General features: G+C 34.1%; 1 protein-coding gene across 6 annotated transcripts in view; it reads right to left on the minus strand.

The window, feature by feature from the left end:
- Positions 1 to 18,090, minus strand: part of EEFSEC (eukaryotic elongation factor, selenocysteine-tRNA specific) — a 165,331-nt gene that overhangs the window by 75,201 nt on the left and 72,040 nt on the right. For all 6 annotated transcript variants that reach the window (XR_005558413.1, XR_005558414.1, XR_005558415.1 and 3 more), the window contains exon 5: positions 1,973 to 2,614. Coding sequence is in view for 3 of the 6 variants with exons in the window: in XM_039357369.1 (XP_039213303.1) it covers positions 1,973 to 2,614 (642 nt within the window). In the remaining 3 variants the exon portion in view is untranslated. The remainder of the gene's footprint in view (positions 1 to 1,972; positions 2,615 to 18,090) is intronic.

The raw sequence follows: 18,090 nt of genomic DNA on the forward strand, positions 1-18,090 counted from the left end.
CTTCTTCTGGTGTTAACTTCTGCTGTTGACCACTATTACTACTACTACTACTACTACTACTACTATTACTACTACTACTACTACCCTTCCTTCTCTTCCTCCTTCTCCTCCTCCTTCTTCTGGTGTTAATTAGTTCACTGCAGTCTCTCCACTGATGGTAATATTTCTTTTGTCTCCTTGTTCTTCAGCTTCTTTTATCTGTTTCAACTTAATTGTATCTAATCTTAGCTAAATGATCTTATTTTCCAGCCTGATTTTCCATTTTGATGATGCACTTTTTTTCTTTGTTGATTTTGCATCTACGGTATTCAGTTATAAGTACAGTATTCAGCTATGCTGTATATTCATTTGTTTCTTGCAGTAAGTGGATGCTTATATTTGATATTACAGTATTGGCATCTTTTAATATTTGGACTGTTTCTTTGGAGCAAGTTTCAATGAGGGCAACCTTATTCTGTTGTTTTTATGCTGATATAGATACTTTACTTCAATCCTTTTTTAGTTAATGGGCTTTGTTCTTTCTGAGGTGAAACAGAGGGCAGGTGCCTTGTTTGGGAATGAAAATAATTCAATGACTATGCTGCCCACGACAGTCAAGATGATCAATGGACAGCCACTAAAAGCAGGACTGATTCTACAGTGCATGGCTTTGCAGTTGACGATCAAAGATCACACAGAGTTCATAACAATCAATGTAATTGCTTTCTTTCAAATGCTCATCATCTTGGAAATAGAGTAGCTTCAGTAGCATGATCCAGAAGTAAGTTGGGAGTGAGGGACACTCTCATTTCCCTCCCGTAAATGTCAGTAATATCACTTATAAGCCCTGCAAGTTTACCCCTCTCCCACTCCAATGCAAGGTCAACCCTGCAAGAAAAAATATGCAGACTTTTCAATGTGTTTGGAAAAGAAGAGGTAATCATGCTGCCCTCATAACAGGCATCTAATTGCATGATCAATTTGAAGCCAGGAGCCCAAATTCCAGCAGAGACCATATTTCATGTCTAGATACAATTTAGCCATTCTCAAGGAATATTTGCATGCCAATATCAAAAAAGGATTCATTGCTCTTCCAATTCACCAGCACTGGCACCCAAAAACAAGGAAAAACACCAACCACTCTAAAGGGAGCCCCGTGGGTACCATTCATGATTATAAAGGCCTGAACAGGTTAAAAATTAGAAGCTATCATCCACTCCCTGCTTATCTCAATTCTTCTGGATCAGTTCAAAAGACACAGATCTTTATAAAACTAGACTTCAGGAGTGCTGAAACAGAATGAAAGAAGGACATGAGTATTTAGCAACATTCGATACAAGATACAATAAATTTGAAAACACAGCAATGCCTTTCAGCCTGGTTAACTATGGAGCTGTTTTTTTCTAGATTCATGATATATTTTCAGAAATGGTTCCTCTACTTAGATGACATATTAGTTTATTCTGAAGGTCCCTCTTTGCATGTCACCCATGTCAGAAATGTATTATATAAATTACAGGAGAATAAACTCTTTGTCAAACTAGAAAAATGCACTTTTGACCAACCTTAATTGAACTATTTGGGCTACAAAATCTCCACAGAAGGCATACAGATATATTCATCAAAGCTACAGACTATCATTGCACTTTCTCCCTCCCCCATAATGTGAAAAATGTCCAGTACTTTCAGGGTTTTTCTACCTTCTATAGGAAATTCATCCCTAACTTTGCTGACTGTGTAAAACCATTGTCCTAGCTCCTAAGATAGGGTTGCCGATTCTCCTGGTGAACCCAAGAGCAATTGGCTGACAGTTGGAAACTGGATGAAAGGTGTCCAGCATGATTGGATCTAGTGATGGTTTCTTGAGAAGGGGCAAACCAACACTTCCTTAATAAATGAAGGGAATCCATCTTTCTTATAGTCCATTCCTAATTACCCTTTCCCATATTAAGATCCTTGCACATCCAAGGAACTTCATATCATGCAAGCTTACCCGTTCTACTTGTCCTTCCTTATGTTTCATCTTGTAAACCTTGAGTTTTGGCAGACATTCCTCTGTATAATTCTTCTCTTCCATTCCATGGAGGAGTATCCCATGAAATGCCAGTCTGCAAGTATTTGCATGAATATCAGTGTCTAATTTTGAACCAATTACAAGACAAAATTTAGGACAAGTAACTGGTTTTTCAAATTCTAGTAAGGCCCACTGTTGTTTTGGGAGCTGTCTTTCTCCAACTTGGCCATTTTCCTTGTTTTCTTCTGAGGACTTTGAATCATTGGAAAGATATTCCTCCTCATAAAGGTATTCCTTTTCAAAATCAAAATAATTTTCCAGAGGCTCTTTACTGAAGTCATCAGGAGTTGGGCTGAAGAACATTACTCTTCCCATAACAGTCTCATGGCCAACTGTAATATGAAACTTTGCCTTGGTTTGAAGAGTCCCTCTAAAGTAGGGGATTTTCTTTAAACAGATAATGGCAGCATGGATCGTCTGGAGAGATTCAGGTGTACAAATGAGGCCTCGTTCCAACAGCTTTGGATCAAACTGGGTTACACAAATTCCAACCCTATCCCCTTGCATGGCATAAGTTACTGGTGTATGAAACATCTGCATCGACTTTACTTTCTTTGTCACCTATTTATGGGGGAAAGCATAACAAAAAAAGTTAGCATTTGCCTTGTTTTAAAATATCAATTTAAAATATTCATACTCTTTTACATACACTTTTATAATAATAAGGGTTTTTTTTTGCTGCTTTATACCATTCTCATTAATTACCAGAAAATTTATCTTAAATTATCTAATGAAATGCTTAATTTTTTATACAAGAAAATAATATCAGCCCTTATTCTTTTGAATTTAGTAACTTCCATAGTAGCCAAAAGTATGCAGAAGATGTGTTTGAACCATCATAAGTAATTAGTCCCTTTATTTTTTTTAAAAAAGCAAATTAGTTACATAGTTTAAAACACTGTCTTTTCTGTTCTTTTCCTCTACACATTTGCTGCTGCTTCTTAAGCAGGCTGTATTACCTCCAATGGTAAGCATTTTCTCTTTTAGATTATTGTGTGATAGCATATCTCAGTGTATTACGACAATGTACGTACATGTTTTTGTTTTAACACATAGAACACTGTAAGACATTCACTTTTTTGAAGGTTAGTGTTTTCAAAAAAATAATTTTCATTCATTTATTCTATATAGCTTCAAATCCTTTTTATCACATTTGGTCTTTTCCATAAATCTGTCAAATAATAATAAAATATATTACATAATGTGTAAAAATACTTTATAATCTCATTTTCATCAACTTGTAAAGAATAAACACAAATATGATTTGGTGATTTCAGAACTATTTTATGATTATGAATTATATTATACTGTGTATAATTATGGTTATTATCTGGTTATGACTCTAATCTTTCCATAATATATGAGACAGTGTAACACCACAAAAAAAAAAAAGTTTGAGGCTAATACACTTCGAATCTTCTTAGTTATTCTATTTCAGAAACATCTTAGAATAGAAACAGTAACAAGAAAATAAGCTTTTTAAAACTATCAAAGTTGGTTCAGCTTGATTAGGACAAACCAGTTGTTTAATATGGTTTGATTTTCTTTTCCTTTTTTCTTTTGTTCTTACATTTATTCTTTAAGCCAGGGGTGGGCAAAAGAGAAATTGCTATCTACTGGTAGGTCCCTAGATGATGTGCAATAAACTGCAAAATTTCTGACATCCAATTATCCAGCAATAGCAAGAACTAAGGAGATTTACTTGACTAAATTATGTTGCAGGAAAGGATTCTGAAGGGGTAATGGGATTAATTGCGACAAAATTGTAAATGGAATGTATGTGAAGAGACTTATAATCTTAGTTCTGGTACCAATCACACTTTCCTCAATTGAGCATGTTGCCAGAAACAAAGTTTCCTTAATTCTTAGTACTCGTTCATCCTCCTGAATCCCTATTTTGTACTCTATTCGTTGGGCAGCAGTTTTAAAAAGCTTATAATCCTGAAAACTGACTGCTCCAACCTTAAGAGTTATATTCATCTGTGATCAATTTCCCCTCCCTTTGTGCTAACCATTCTCTGGAGTATCCTTTAATACCTTTGGAGAAGGTCTAGGGAATATAGAAGGAGGTAGAGGGGAGAGAAAGGAGAGCAAGAGGTAGGGAGGGAGAAAGGGAAGGGGGGGGAGAGAGAGGGGAAAGAGAGAGGGGGTCCCTCCCTCTTCAGCTAGTGCTAGCTATTTTTTGCATTTGCACAGTGACCACAACTGAATGCAGACTTAACTCAATATTTTTTTCATTTATTCATTACCCATGCATATTGCACTCAACTTTGTAACTTTGAAAAATCTTTAAAATGTAGAATTTTGGAGGAACTCAAAAGATTCAATGTGTGTTTTCACATTATGAAACTTCTCTTTTTAAAAAAATATAGAATACAACATCCCTTCTCAAAAAAAAAAAAAACGTATAGGCTATCAGTTGTATCAAACAAAATTCAGCACATTTAAAATGAAATATCTTGTATACATAATAATTCCAAAGTTTAAAATTCTGCTGCTCTATCTCTCCATATAAGCCATAGCCATAAGAAGATGTGAAATATACATATATTATGAACAGATAAAAAAAATCAAATCCTTTAAAAACTAACCAAAAATGAACTGCGTAAGTCCAAAACCAAAATTCCATCAGACCACATTTTATACCTTTAAAAAAAAAATTAGTTGAATTTATACTATTGTGTTAACATTGCCCAGAATTCAAAGAGAAATTTAGAGAAGAATTTATTACCAGCAATTGGTATAATACTTCATTTTAAAAAAAACTTTTATTATCTAGCATATCGTGCATAAAATCCTGGTTCTGCCTTTCTCTTGTATTCTTAGTTTTCACTGGAAGTCTTTTTATAGAAAAGAAAATTTAAAAATTAGATTCCCCCATCAAGTCTAAAGTAAATGATTCCAGATCTTTTCCATTTAATTTTGCATTTATAGAACACTTCTATGTGCATCAAACTTTCAGAAGCCTACCACTTTTAACTTTTTCCCCCCACAAAAGAAGAAATTATTCTTATATGAGCAACTGCCAATATAGTCTTTGGATGTTTACAATCTAAAAATATTCCTTTCAAGTAAATTACCGTATATTTCAGTGTATAAGGCGACCCGGTGTATAAGATGACCCCCGACTTCGGCACTGAGTCACATGCCTAGAAAGTCATCTTATACGCTGGAAACTATGAGCAACTGCCAATATATTCTTTGGATGTTTACAATGTAACAATATTCCTTTCAAGTAAATTACCATATATTCCGGCGTATAAGACGACTCAGCGAATAAGACGACCCCCGACTTCGGCGCCGATTTTAACGCTTGTGAAAGTCGTCTTATACGCCAGAAAGTACGGTAATACATTAAAAAAGATTCAATTTATTTTATAAAAGAAAACAAGGTGCATCCAATAATGGATACTATACACATAATATTTGCATCTTACTCCACAGTGAGTGGAATGGTATACATAGCTTTTAAAGGCTGTTTTTTTCTAAGACTTCTATGATATGAGAGATAAAACTAGTCCTAAGGAAACCCAGAAAGCTTCATGAATTAACTTTAACTTTTGGGAAACTAAGCTTCCTCATCTCCATACCTCAATCATATATCATCTAGGACAGGGGACTTCAAACTTTGCCCTTTTATGACTTGTGGACTTCAACTCCCAGAATTCCTCAGCCAGGCACACTGGCTGAGGAATTCTGGGAGTTGGAGTCCACAAGTCATAAAAGGGCAAAGTATGAAGACCCCTGATCTACGATCTAAAAATCAATAGGGCTATCTTGGACGAAGAGATAATTTCACTTTCTCAAGAACATATTTTTTCTGCTAAGTAAAGTATAGTTCCCTTTAAAATGAATAATAATACAGCTAAACATAAATGCCTATTTATAAATGTCAAAAAACTATGGGTCATCACAGTGTCTGAATTTCAACTACTTCCGCCCTACCTGCATTCCTAATTTTATGCCGCTCAAGTACATTGACAAAGTGGCACTTCTGACATCAATTCTGGGTAGCAACTTCAGCAGAAATTAGTATGTCTGCCCAAAAGCAATCACATGGCAATTTCAAGTTCATCAAAATCAATGAAGTGCTTCTTTAGATACTGTCTAGAACAAATACTGTCAGAATAGTAAACTGTGCTCAGAGACTTCATGTGGACAAGGATTGGGGGGAGGCATCTTGTAATGCCTGAAAATAAATCAGGAAAGAATGTTTAATATTTTTATCTTCATGATCACATTAATATTTCTAAGAATGATGCAGAGGATTGTGAAACTGCTTTAGTGGTGGAGGAGGACTGGGAAGTCCATGTGTTCATACAGAGATAAAAAATGCAAAAAGGAGAGATAAATTAAAAGCACCCAAACTGTTCAGGCCCTTAAGATAAACAAATGTGTTCAATATAAGAAAAGAACCTGTTATTTGAAGACCAAAGGAAAAGCTCACTAAGATTTTCAAAGCAGTTTAACTAATAGAAAACAGCATACAAAACCCCACTAATGGATTTTTCTTCTGATACAATGAAGCTTCTTTTCCTTTATTTATCCAACTTTCATTAAGTTATCAGTACTCCATATGCTATAGCTCTTAGGTTTTTCAGATAAGAGCCCAAGCATCCTCCTGCCTCCAGTTGCTGTCACTGCATCTTATTGTTACAAGATATAAACACAACCAACTCTTTCTGATAAGTAGAATCACAGCAAATTCAGCTAACTAGTAATTATACAATACGAAGCAAAAAAAAAAAACAAACCCAAAACAAAACACTGTAGTTTAAGTGTTAAACAAGTTTATCCAATTTATTATACAGTTTCACCCATCCATCTGTCTATCCTTCCATCCATCCATCTATTGGTTATTTTAATCAAGTTATTAACATCCAACCCAATTTAAATGGGAAGGTTGCCATCTATTTAAGTGAGACATAGATTATATCTATTTAAGTGAGACATAGATTACATACAACAGACATAAAATGGAGTGGACACACAGGGAGAAGAGAAAAATACACTCTAACTTTCTTTGTTTTCTAAGTGGTAAAAACCAATCTTTTCTCTTCAGACAAGAGAGACGAAAGAGACTGCTAAAAATGAAAAAGAACATCAGATTTGTCTAAACATGTTTGCATTTGCCAATCACAGATTATGTCCAAATAAATATCTTTGTCAGGAAATATGAAAAAATTCAGATCATTTATTTAATAGACAACAACAACAATCCAAAATTATAAGTCTGGAATTTTATTGCCTTTCCAATACTTAAGAGAAAATCTTTTTGCTGACTCCTTGATCAATATATTCATTTCTTCATTTCTTCAAAATATTTTATATACAGTACAATTCAGAAATACCTTCACATCATATTTTTAATGCTTGTTTATAAAATATGGTTGATAAATAAAACTAGGCAATAATTGGACAAGCCCATATCATACAGATTTGTTGTGAGCCACATAGAATCATTATATATTTAATGATATTTATTCTGTATAAATAAACAAGTCATGTAATTATATTTATTTACAGGATATATAGGCTGCCTGTAAATACATAAATTAAACTATTTTACATTGCCAATATAAATAGCATGCTTTGGAGAGGTCAGAATTTGTGAAAAACAATATTTTGTCCAATTAATCTCAATTTAAGATAAGAAACATAATACTGCAAGAATAAGAATTTAATATTCTTAAGACTCTTACTCATTTATTTGATAATATGAACTATTGGGAATCCTTAATCCAGAGTTCTTATAAATAATTAAACTATGCCTTAAAATATTCTTTAATTGTCTATATCACAGATTTAGAATTACCAAAAACACATTCTGATATTAATAGTAAAATTGAGATTTATATACTACTAATTCTTCTGAAGTATTTTACAGACTATAGAGCCATTTTACAATTTTAGGTAATCTATATATGTCTTGCACAACTCAGATTCTTTAAAAACTAGAGTAATCTAAACAACTAATCTAAAACAGCTGTTTACAAATTTGTTCAGGCCATGGAACCTGTTAATTAAAAAAAGATCCAGAAATCCCTGTTCAAAAAAAAAAAAAGCTCTAGTTATAGCAAATTCTCTATATTCAAGTAAACCGCTTTTATTCCCTTTGTCTGTAATGGAACCTAATCAAGTTATTGTGGCACCCCAGGATTTTCTGAAACAGTTTAAAGAACACTGATTTAAAGAGATATAGTACGTAGAACAGAGAATAGAACATAGACTGTTAATTGAAAAATCCCATTACCCAACCAGTGCACAATGTCAAAAGATTTTGGCATAAAAATTTATATAAGAATATGATATGTTTGTTCTCAGCTACAGCATTGTTATATCTGAAATGTCCTTTATTTGTCTAATAAAACAAGTCAAAGTTTTCTGTAACAAATTAGAAAGAGATAAAGGATATCCTTGACGATTACTCAACAGATTTTGACAGATGAAGGGATATGGGCAGTTAAGAAGTGTGATTAAATAAATAAATCCAAAACAAAGAGAGAAGAGTATCACATACAAATCCTATCAACACACATACAAAAAGAAAATCCATATCATCTGAATAAGACTCATCTAATTTCAGAAATATCCACGGCACCATACCAAAGGCCTTTTCTGCAATTCACAAATGTTGATGTGAATTTATAAATATTAATTATTAATATATTATCTGATGCCTGGAAATATTTTATAAAAATTGTACAGAATAGATAATCAGAGACAATATCACCAATACTCTACACACCAGGGTTGTTCTCAATGTTTCTGCATGTTTGCATTTCTTTTGTTTAGCAAACACATAAATATTGGCATAGTTAGCAGGAATCTTTCTAGTCTTAAAAATTTCAGTTTTATATACAGCGGGGCAAAAAAGTATTTAGTCAGCCACCAATTGTGCAAGTTCTCCCACTTGAAAAGATGAGAGAGGCCTGTAATTGTCATCATCGGTAGACCTCAACTATGAGAGACAAAATGAGAAAACAAATCCAGACAATCACATTGTCTGATTTGGAAAGAATTTATTTGCAAATTATGGTGGAAAAAAAGTATGTGGTCAATATCAAAAGTTCATCTCAATACTTTGTTATATATCCTTTGTTGGCAATGACAGAGGTCAAACATTTTCTGTAAGTCTTCACAAGGTTGGCACACACTGTTGCTGGTATGTTGGCCCATTCCTCCATGCAGATCTCCTCTAGAGCAGTGATGTTTTGGGGCTGTCGCTGGGCAACATGGACTTTCAACTCCCTCCAAAGGTTTTCTATGGTGTTGAGATCTGGAGACTGACTAGGCCACTCCAGGACCTTGAAATGCTTCTTATAAATCCACTCCTTCATTGCCCGGGCAGTGTGTTTGGGATCATTGTCATGCTGAAAGACCCAGCCACATTTCATCTTCAATGCCCTTGCTAATGGAAGGAGGTTTGCACTCAAAATCTCGTGATACATGGCCCCATTCATTCTTTCCTGTACACGGATCAGTCGTCCTGGTCCCTTTGCAGAGAAACAGCCCCAAAGCATGATGCTGCCATCCCCATGCTTCACAGTAGGTATGGTGTTCTTTGGATGCAACTCAGCATTTTCTCTCCTCCAAACACGACGAATTGTGTTTCTATCAAACAGTTCTACTTTGGTTTCATCTGACCATAGGACATTCTCCCAATCCTCTTCTGGATCATCCAAATGCTCTCTAGCAAACTTCAGACGGGACCGGACATGTACTGGCTTAAACAGGGGGACACGTCTGGCAGTGCAGGATCTGAGTACCTGGCGGCATAGTGTGTTACTGATGGTTGCCTTTGTTACGTTGGTCCCAGCTCTCTGCAGGTCATTCACTAGGTCCCCCCGTGCGGTTCTGGGATTTTTGCTCACCGTTCTTGTGATCATGTTGACCCCACGGGGTGAGATCTTGTGTGGAGCCCCAGATCGAGGGAGATTATCAGTGGTCTTGTATGTCTTCCATTTTCTAATTATTGCTCCCACAGTTGATTTCTTCACACCAAGCTGCTTGCCTATTGCAGATTCAGTCTTCCCAGCCTGGTGCAGGTCTACAATTTTGTTTCTGGTGTCCTTCGACAGCTCTTTGGTCTTCACCATAGTGGAGTTTGGAGTGTGACTGTTTGAGGTTGTGGACAGGTGTCTTTTATACTGATAACAAGTTCAAACAGGTGCCATTAATACAGGTAATGAGTGGAGGACAGAGGAGCCTCTTAAAGAAGAAGTTACAGGTCTGTGAGAGCCAGAAATCTTGCTTGTTTGTAGGTGACCACATACTTATTTTCCACCATAATTTGCAAATAAATTCTTTCCAAATCAGACAATGTGATTGTCTGGATTTGTTTTCTCATTTTGTCTCTCATAGTTGAGGTCTATCTATGATGACAATTACAGGCTCTCTCATCTATTTAAGTGGGAGAACTTGCACAATTGGGGGCTGACTAAATACTTTTTTGCCCCACTGTAAGCCTCCCAAAGCTGGGAAAATCTTAGTTCAAAGGGCATCATTACAGATTATCCATAGAACTGGAGTTCAGAATTTAATGTGATAGCCATCTGGATTAGGAAGTTGTGCTGTTTTCATAGATTTACCTATAATTTCTTGAAGAGATAAAGGTAACTCTATACAGGAAGCCTGATCATACTGTATATGATCTTAGAAAGTTTTATGTTATATAAATATCTATTTGTGTTTCTGTCTGCTACATTTAACTCAATATCATTCAGTGCAGAGTCCTAAAGGTGCTTTTTCAAAAGGCAACTGGACTTTCTTTGTTTTTTACTTGCTTATCACCCAAAACATTTCTTCTTAGATGAGAAGAAAGGAAGAAAACAAGATAGTCCAGTTGTCTTTGGAAAAGCACCTTTGGGATAACTATTACCTGGATGACTGAGCATCTCCATAGACATTCAATGCAGAGTAAAAAACAGATAGTTGACCTATTGAATCACAGAATACTTCATTTTAAGCATTATTAATAATGCACATAATATTACATTGTTGTAATTTTTTCACCCAAGGGAGAAAATTGTCAAATTGTTCTCTTCATTCTTAGTTCTCTTCATTTTATACACATCAATATACAAGTTAATTTAATTTAGATGCCTTCCATTAATTGCATGCCCTTGTTTTCACTGCCTGAGTAGTGCCTAGATGATTGAACATCTGGAAATCCTACACATACTGCCTGCTGAAAGAAAAATTGTTTCTTTATTCCAGTATTTACTTATTAGTGTATTAGATACATACAATATATGAATTGCTTTTCCATTCAGCAGCAGTATCAAATGAGATTTATGTTATGTTATATATTATAGAACAATAAAATTATAATCACAGTGAACACTAAGTGACATTTAAACAGTTATTTCTAATCTATTTAGATGGTCTAGAAGATTTTGAAATTTATAAAATTTCATGAAACTATATTAGCTATAGTGCTCATTCTAAACATAGAAAACATTAAAACTTTACAGAACCTTTCTAGGGGTTTAACCATAGAAAATGCCCTATTATTCTATAAAGACATGGGACAACTTCAGTTTTAAAAAATTGAAGAGAAAGCTGGGGAAGACCTAAACTAAAGTCACCAAATAATTCCAACAGACACATAAATAGAATATTTTTAAATCAAATTCATAAAAATGATTGTGAAGATTATTCATTCAGAACAGTTCCACTGACTAAGCAATCACATAGAGACTCCAGAAAGACATGGTTTGGCTGTACCTTTTTATGGACTCTATTGAAACATTCTCTTATTCTGCTATTGTGCTTCTATTATTTTATTACACTATTGTGCTTCTACAGTATTGAAACAGGTCCTCATCATTACTGATATTCTATCTCTTATTCAAAGCAAACCCAGAGCACCTAATCAACTGGAAGTTCTTTATTCACTTGCAACTTCTTCAACCCTTGGATAATCTCCTGAAGAATATAAGCAAATTAAGAGTTGATTTCTCAGGATAAATGAGCCATGAATCTGCATAAAGAAACTATGAATCATCATAAAATAATTAGTTTTTCTAGGAAAAAAACCAAGCAAAAGAGCTTTGTGACATTTTAAAGACTAACCCATTTATTACCATACAGTACAAATGTTTATGGATTAAAACTATCCATCAGATCCAGCTGTACTTGCTTAATGTTAACATTCTTGATATTGTTTGTTGATCAGAAATGTAACAACATGAGACTTTGTAATTTTTTGGGCAGTTAGATTTAGTGCTTTCAGTAGAAATTTCCAAAATAACTATAGATTGTAACTTTCTTCATAAGAAAATTGAGCTATGTTTAGTTGGACTGGTTCAGAGTATGACAGGACAGTAAAATTAAAAATAAAAATCAATCTCTCAGTTAAGCAAAATGGAAAAACATTATCTGTTGAGAAATCCTGAACTATAACCATGATTTAGTTTGAACCAAGAGATATTAGATTTGCAGATAGCAACTTAAAGACAGAAAAGTTACTAATTCTTTCTGGTAATCAATCTACCTTTTTTCACTGTATCCCCATTTTTAAAGGGATGGATGTCAGAAATGTCTTCATGTGTAGAGAAAAATGTAAAGACAGCCAACATGGCATAGTTGTTGGAAACATACCAGAGACATACAGTTCAAGTCTTCCCTCAGTTAAGAACTCACAGGGTAAAAGGTGCCTTTGGGTTGGTCACTCTGAACTCAACTTGCCTCATAGGGTTTTTGTTGTAGAGAAAATAGGAGGAAGGCATCTATATTACCTTCAGGAAAGGTGAGATATAATAAAATTAATAAATTTGTTTGTTTGTTACATTTGTGTGCTATCCATCCCATCTAGAGGCGGCTCTGGGTGGCTTAAAAACATTAAAACATTAAAAGGGATAAACAAATAATAATTTATCATTAAAAGATGTGGGGGAGAAGCACAACAAAACACAGGGAGCAGTGGGGTCATCTCTTACTTCGATAGCCAGCTCCAGAGTAATACCCACCCAGCCCTGTTCTGGCTCCAGGACAACTGGCAAAGCCAGATCTTTAGGCCCTTCCTGAAAGTCAGGAGGATTGCTGAGATTCTCATCTTAGGGGGGACAAGATGTTTCAAAGGGCAGGAACCATGGATAAATGTAAAAAGGTGTAAACTAATCCAAGTCTCTCTATATAAAATGTAACATCCAACTATTAAGCCATCTTTCAGACATGTTTTGATAATAGCAATACCACCAGCAAAGTGCCATTTCTTGGCTGGATCCTCTGGTGGTTCAAAATGGCCTTCTCAGGTGCATTGCACAAGCTTCCCAAATTATATATCACCGTATATTTTTCTTCAACTACTTCCAAGGCTGTATTCTTGGGGAAGATGTGACTGTCATGACACTTTGATCAACAGCACATTGCTTGTGGCTTTGATGCGAAGGCCCTCCAAAAGATTTGCATAGTTCTACTAAATATGAAAAATTAGCTTTTGTTAGAATTTGATCAAATAATCTAAAGTATCATGCAGAATAAAAGACACTACGTCTGTTCTTCAGTAATGTACAAACGGTATTATAAAATAAGCATATAATTTAATACCTATTTAAATAACCAAACTGTTGGCAAGTTACTATTTTCTTCCCAGCTGCCTTTCAGATAAACAACGGAAACACCAGGTAAGAAAACAAAATGCTGAGAAATTAATTATTCTGAAGAAATAAACCAAATTACTCTTTTTCACTCAAGTCTTATATTTGAAACAATAGTAACACTTCCATCCTAAAACTTCAAAGTGCACCAAAAAATATTGTATCAGAATAAACATAGAACTGAAAGATTTATAGAACATCCACAGGAATGGATTTTCCCCTCCCCTCTTTTAACAAAATTGTTTTGTTTATTACTAACCTTTGAAAAGCCTAAAAGAAGGGAAACTATAGGCTACAGAAGTAAAACTTTTTATGTGTAAGCAACATTGGAGCTTTGTCAGGCAGCTGGTTTTGGTAGAATGTGTTACATGTAGCCCAATGTGAATAATAATATATCTCAAATAAAAATCAGCCCATGAATATACATAATCCAAAAGGTAATTCTCCCAATCTCTGAAATGTAATGGAGCTACTCTAGATCACTGAGGCATGAATATTTACCGTATTCAGGCTTTACTGCTCTCGATCTGGGTTCAATTTTGCAAATTAAAATGAGAGCTGTGTGGATAGAGAGATTAAAGTGCATCCCAACGCTTGCCTGTTTCCTTGGTGTGGCAGTGGTGATCTGGTTACCGCTCTGTTAGGTTATTTCTTTTTACTTAGCAGAGTAAGTCAGAAGCAATTGAGAATGGAGGATAGAGGTCACAATTAGTTCACCATCTTGTAGTAAAAAGAGCAATTAAAAGTAAAACAATACCAAAACCACACTACCATCATAACACAGAAATCAGGTGTTAAAATAAATCGGTACTTCAGAAATAACATTTTAAAATGCTTTCAGAATTCCTGAAAGGGGAAATCAATTTTTGCACTATTTTCTTTATGGGAATAAAATTCTATTTTTTCTCAAACTGTAATATACTTTTAATGTAATGAATTTGGTGTTAATTAACACATTCCAATGAAAGGAGTCCCCAAAACCAAAATTCAAAAACAAACAATTCTTCAGAAGTTTGTTTTCGTTAGTAAACTCACCAACTATATACTCACCCAATGACAGATTTGGCTTGAAATCTGGTATAGTGGACCACTTTAAATGTGAACTTTAGAGATAAAAAGCTAAGCCAAATTATTCAAATATAAAAAGGTGCTTTTAAAAGATACTGAAAAATATAGTGTAGTATCTCAGTGCTGCTTTTTGTGAACAGAAAACAAGATCTTTTTTATATCTTTGGCAAAAAGAAAAGAAAATTGCTTTATTATATAATTTTAAAAGGAAGCATTTTTTAAAACAATATAATCTGTGAAAAGCAAGAAATTACTCTTTCAAAAATATGTGAAAAATAGTTTTCAGAATAATAAAACACCTGTAACTTTGCCTTTTTGAAATTCTGAAATATAGGATATAAAGATGTTATTATCAGTATTTCTATAGTGGTCATTTGTATTTCTGCAAATGAGTAATGATGCACTTGCACTTTTCTGTAATAGAAAAAATAGGCTCATCCTGCCAATTTTTTCTAAACTCAACTATAGGAAAATATTAAAGGAGGCTTAAAAGTGGCTCAAGACAAAAATGACTGTTAACATAGCTAATATTTTCAGCACAGAAGAAAAATTCATTCAGGAACCTCAAACCTTTATTTATCATGGTGAAACATCGTGTAGAGTAGCCCCACCGTGAGATAGATGGCAAATAAAATACAACAATAACAACAATAATAATAATAATAATAATTGAAATACAGTCTGAACATTTGGCTGACTGTGCAATAAACCAAAATAATTTAATATATTTTGCTATACAGCATGCCAATCAGCCATTTTTAGCCTGCAAGCAATATTCTGGAACCAAAGAGGTACTGTCATTTGAAAACTTTCAATCGCAGTCTTGGTAAACAATTCAATATTTTTCTTTCTACTTTCTTAAAGGCCCCAGATGTGTTCCTGCCCATCAAAAGTGCCTAACTTATAAAGTTGAAGCTAAATTAAGGGCTTTTGTTCCAAGTCATCATTGCTGAATTAATTATTCCTGGAAGTTGCTTAATGAAATATTATTTCTACACATTAAAACATTTAACAAAATGAATTGTATGAGTAATAGGAAAGGTCTGGTCCTAGCTTATAAATTTTAAACATTTTCTTCAAAAGAGATTAAATATTACTCAGAACTCTCTACCACCAGCAATGGGTGATAATAGTAACCAAACTAATTTATATGGTAACTAAAATAAATTGCTCTCTTTTGCTTTCATGGAAGAGAAGATGAGTGAGTTGACAAGTTCTTTAGATTTCATCTCCATGCCAAAATAAGAGCTTTCTCTTAGGTCTCTCATTGTATTTAATTGTCAAAATATTCCACTTGGCATATTCAAACTTGGCTTATGTAAGAGAGAATATCATTAGCATATTATGAACTCTTATAAACCCTCCTAAAAAGCATCAATTTCTGCTAATGAACATTTGGCTTTTAATTATAACGTAACAGAAAGAAAAAGTTATTTTAACCACATTAATATTGTGTTTTCCTTTCTCTCACAGAAATATGAAAATCCAGAGAATACATTAAATGCAGTAACTTTTTTAGTACCACCACTGAATTCAAGAGGTTCTGAAAATAAGTTAATAAGTTTCTATAAAACAAATATTTCCCTTCCCTTCATTTTAATTATGAACATATTATAACTTGATCAAGAAGAATTAATATAAATAAAATTTCTATGTTTATCAATCATAAGAATAAAGAATGTCAGAACTTCAATCTTCTTCCTATTTCAAAACCCCTAAACTTAATGTGAATTTGGAAATGAATTTGAATTTGAAAATGACATTTTAATCCCATTAAAGTGCTCAGGAATAAACCCACTGGAGTTCAGTTGAATATTTTCAAATGAGATTTTTCAATTTAAGTTATTTCCAATGCTTAGTCTCACTACTATACGTCTTTAAAAGAGGAGAAAAAAACTCAAAAGCTCAGTCAGTAATATTTCTCTAATTTAAGTCCTAGATACCATGGATTCCAGCCAACAACATCACTTCTCCAAATCTACTCAAGAGGATTGCTCAGTCTTCAGAAAAGATGTAGAAGGCATTCAGGAAATGAAATGAAGAAGGAAAATCTGTTTTGCTAAAATTATCAGTTCTATATTACCGTAAATGCCGGCGTATAAGGCGACTTCCGCGAGCGCTGAAATCGGCGCCAAAGACGGGGGTCGTCTTATACGCCGAGTTGTCTTATAAGCCAGAAATACTGGTAGTTTCCGGCGTATAAGACGACGTTCTAGGAATGCGGCCCGGCTATAAAGACGGGGGTCGTCTTATACGCCGGGTCGCCTTGTACGCCAGCATTTACGGTACTTATGAATGGACAAAGTTGGATATAACCCTTATCAAAAATTAAGCAGGTCTACCAAGCAATATAAACTGACCCCATTGATCCAGCTTGATCGAACTCTTGCAATCTGATTAATAGATGGCTCTCCATTTATTGATAACAGTAGTTAAAATTAAATTGTCACATTGCTTAGTTTTTAAATATCCTTTTGCTTACATAAGTCTTCTTTAAAGGACAAAAGTAGACTTGTTATATTAGTTTGTCTTTAAAAAAAAGGACATTTTTTTTATAATACTGAATATACTATACATAATAAGCATGGAGATTTATTAAACTTGTAGAAGAAAAGTTCTCCAGAATTAGCCCAAATAGTTAAACAGGACAGATTGTTTATTACATTCTGTTCATGTTATTTTAACAGCATGTAAATACCAATGTTTTAATATATCATCCATATGCCTAATCTCTTCAGTTATGCTGGGAAAATACCACATTTTTCTATTTACATTTTGGAAAACTTGGTAAAAATCTGTATCTCAGTCAAGTTATGATATTTGCCAACCATAGAAGAAAAGAATTTGTCCATGAATCCAAAGATCCAGGAAGGTCTTAGATCACGCCTGCATGTTGAACTGCAGGAGAAAAAAAGACTGCATATAAGGATGCTTATGCAAATGTATTTTATTATTGTTGCACATGGGAAAATAATCTAGATGACAAAAGCAAAGTTAACAACATTCAGGTTTAGGCTATTCTCTAGAGTAGAGAAAAAGTACTTATCCAGTAGACTCTATGGACTTGTAATTAGAGAGGCAATTGCGGGATTCATGTATATTCTAAATGTTTTGACTTCAATTCCCAGTATTCTAACCAGCCTACCCAAAACCAAGGGATTATGTGTAGCTCAAAACCTCTGGAGAATACTCAGTTGCCTATGTTAAGTCCAATATTGATACAGCACTGGACAAGATCCCCTTATTATTTTGTATCACCTAATATCCATTCAAAACCAAAAATAAATACTAAAATGTAAAAAATGTTTTTAGTGCAAAGAAAAAGCAAGTAAAACAGGCAGAGCAGACCTTTACTGATCTTAAAGC

This window comes from Crotalus tigris, unplaced genomic scaffold (genome assembly GCF_016545835.1).
Source record: "Crotalus tigris isolate CLP2741 ecotype Arizona unplaced genomic scaffold, ASM1654583v1 scf7180000018916.1150873, whole genome shotgun sequence".
Taxonomy (NCBI): Eukaryota; Metazoa; Chordata; class Lepidosauria; order Squamata; family Viperidae; genus Crotalus; species Crotalus tigris.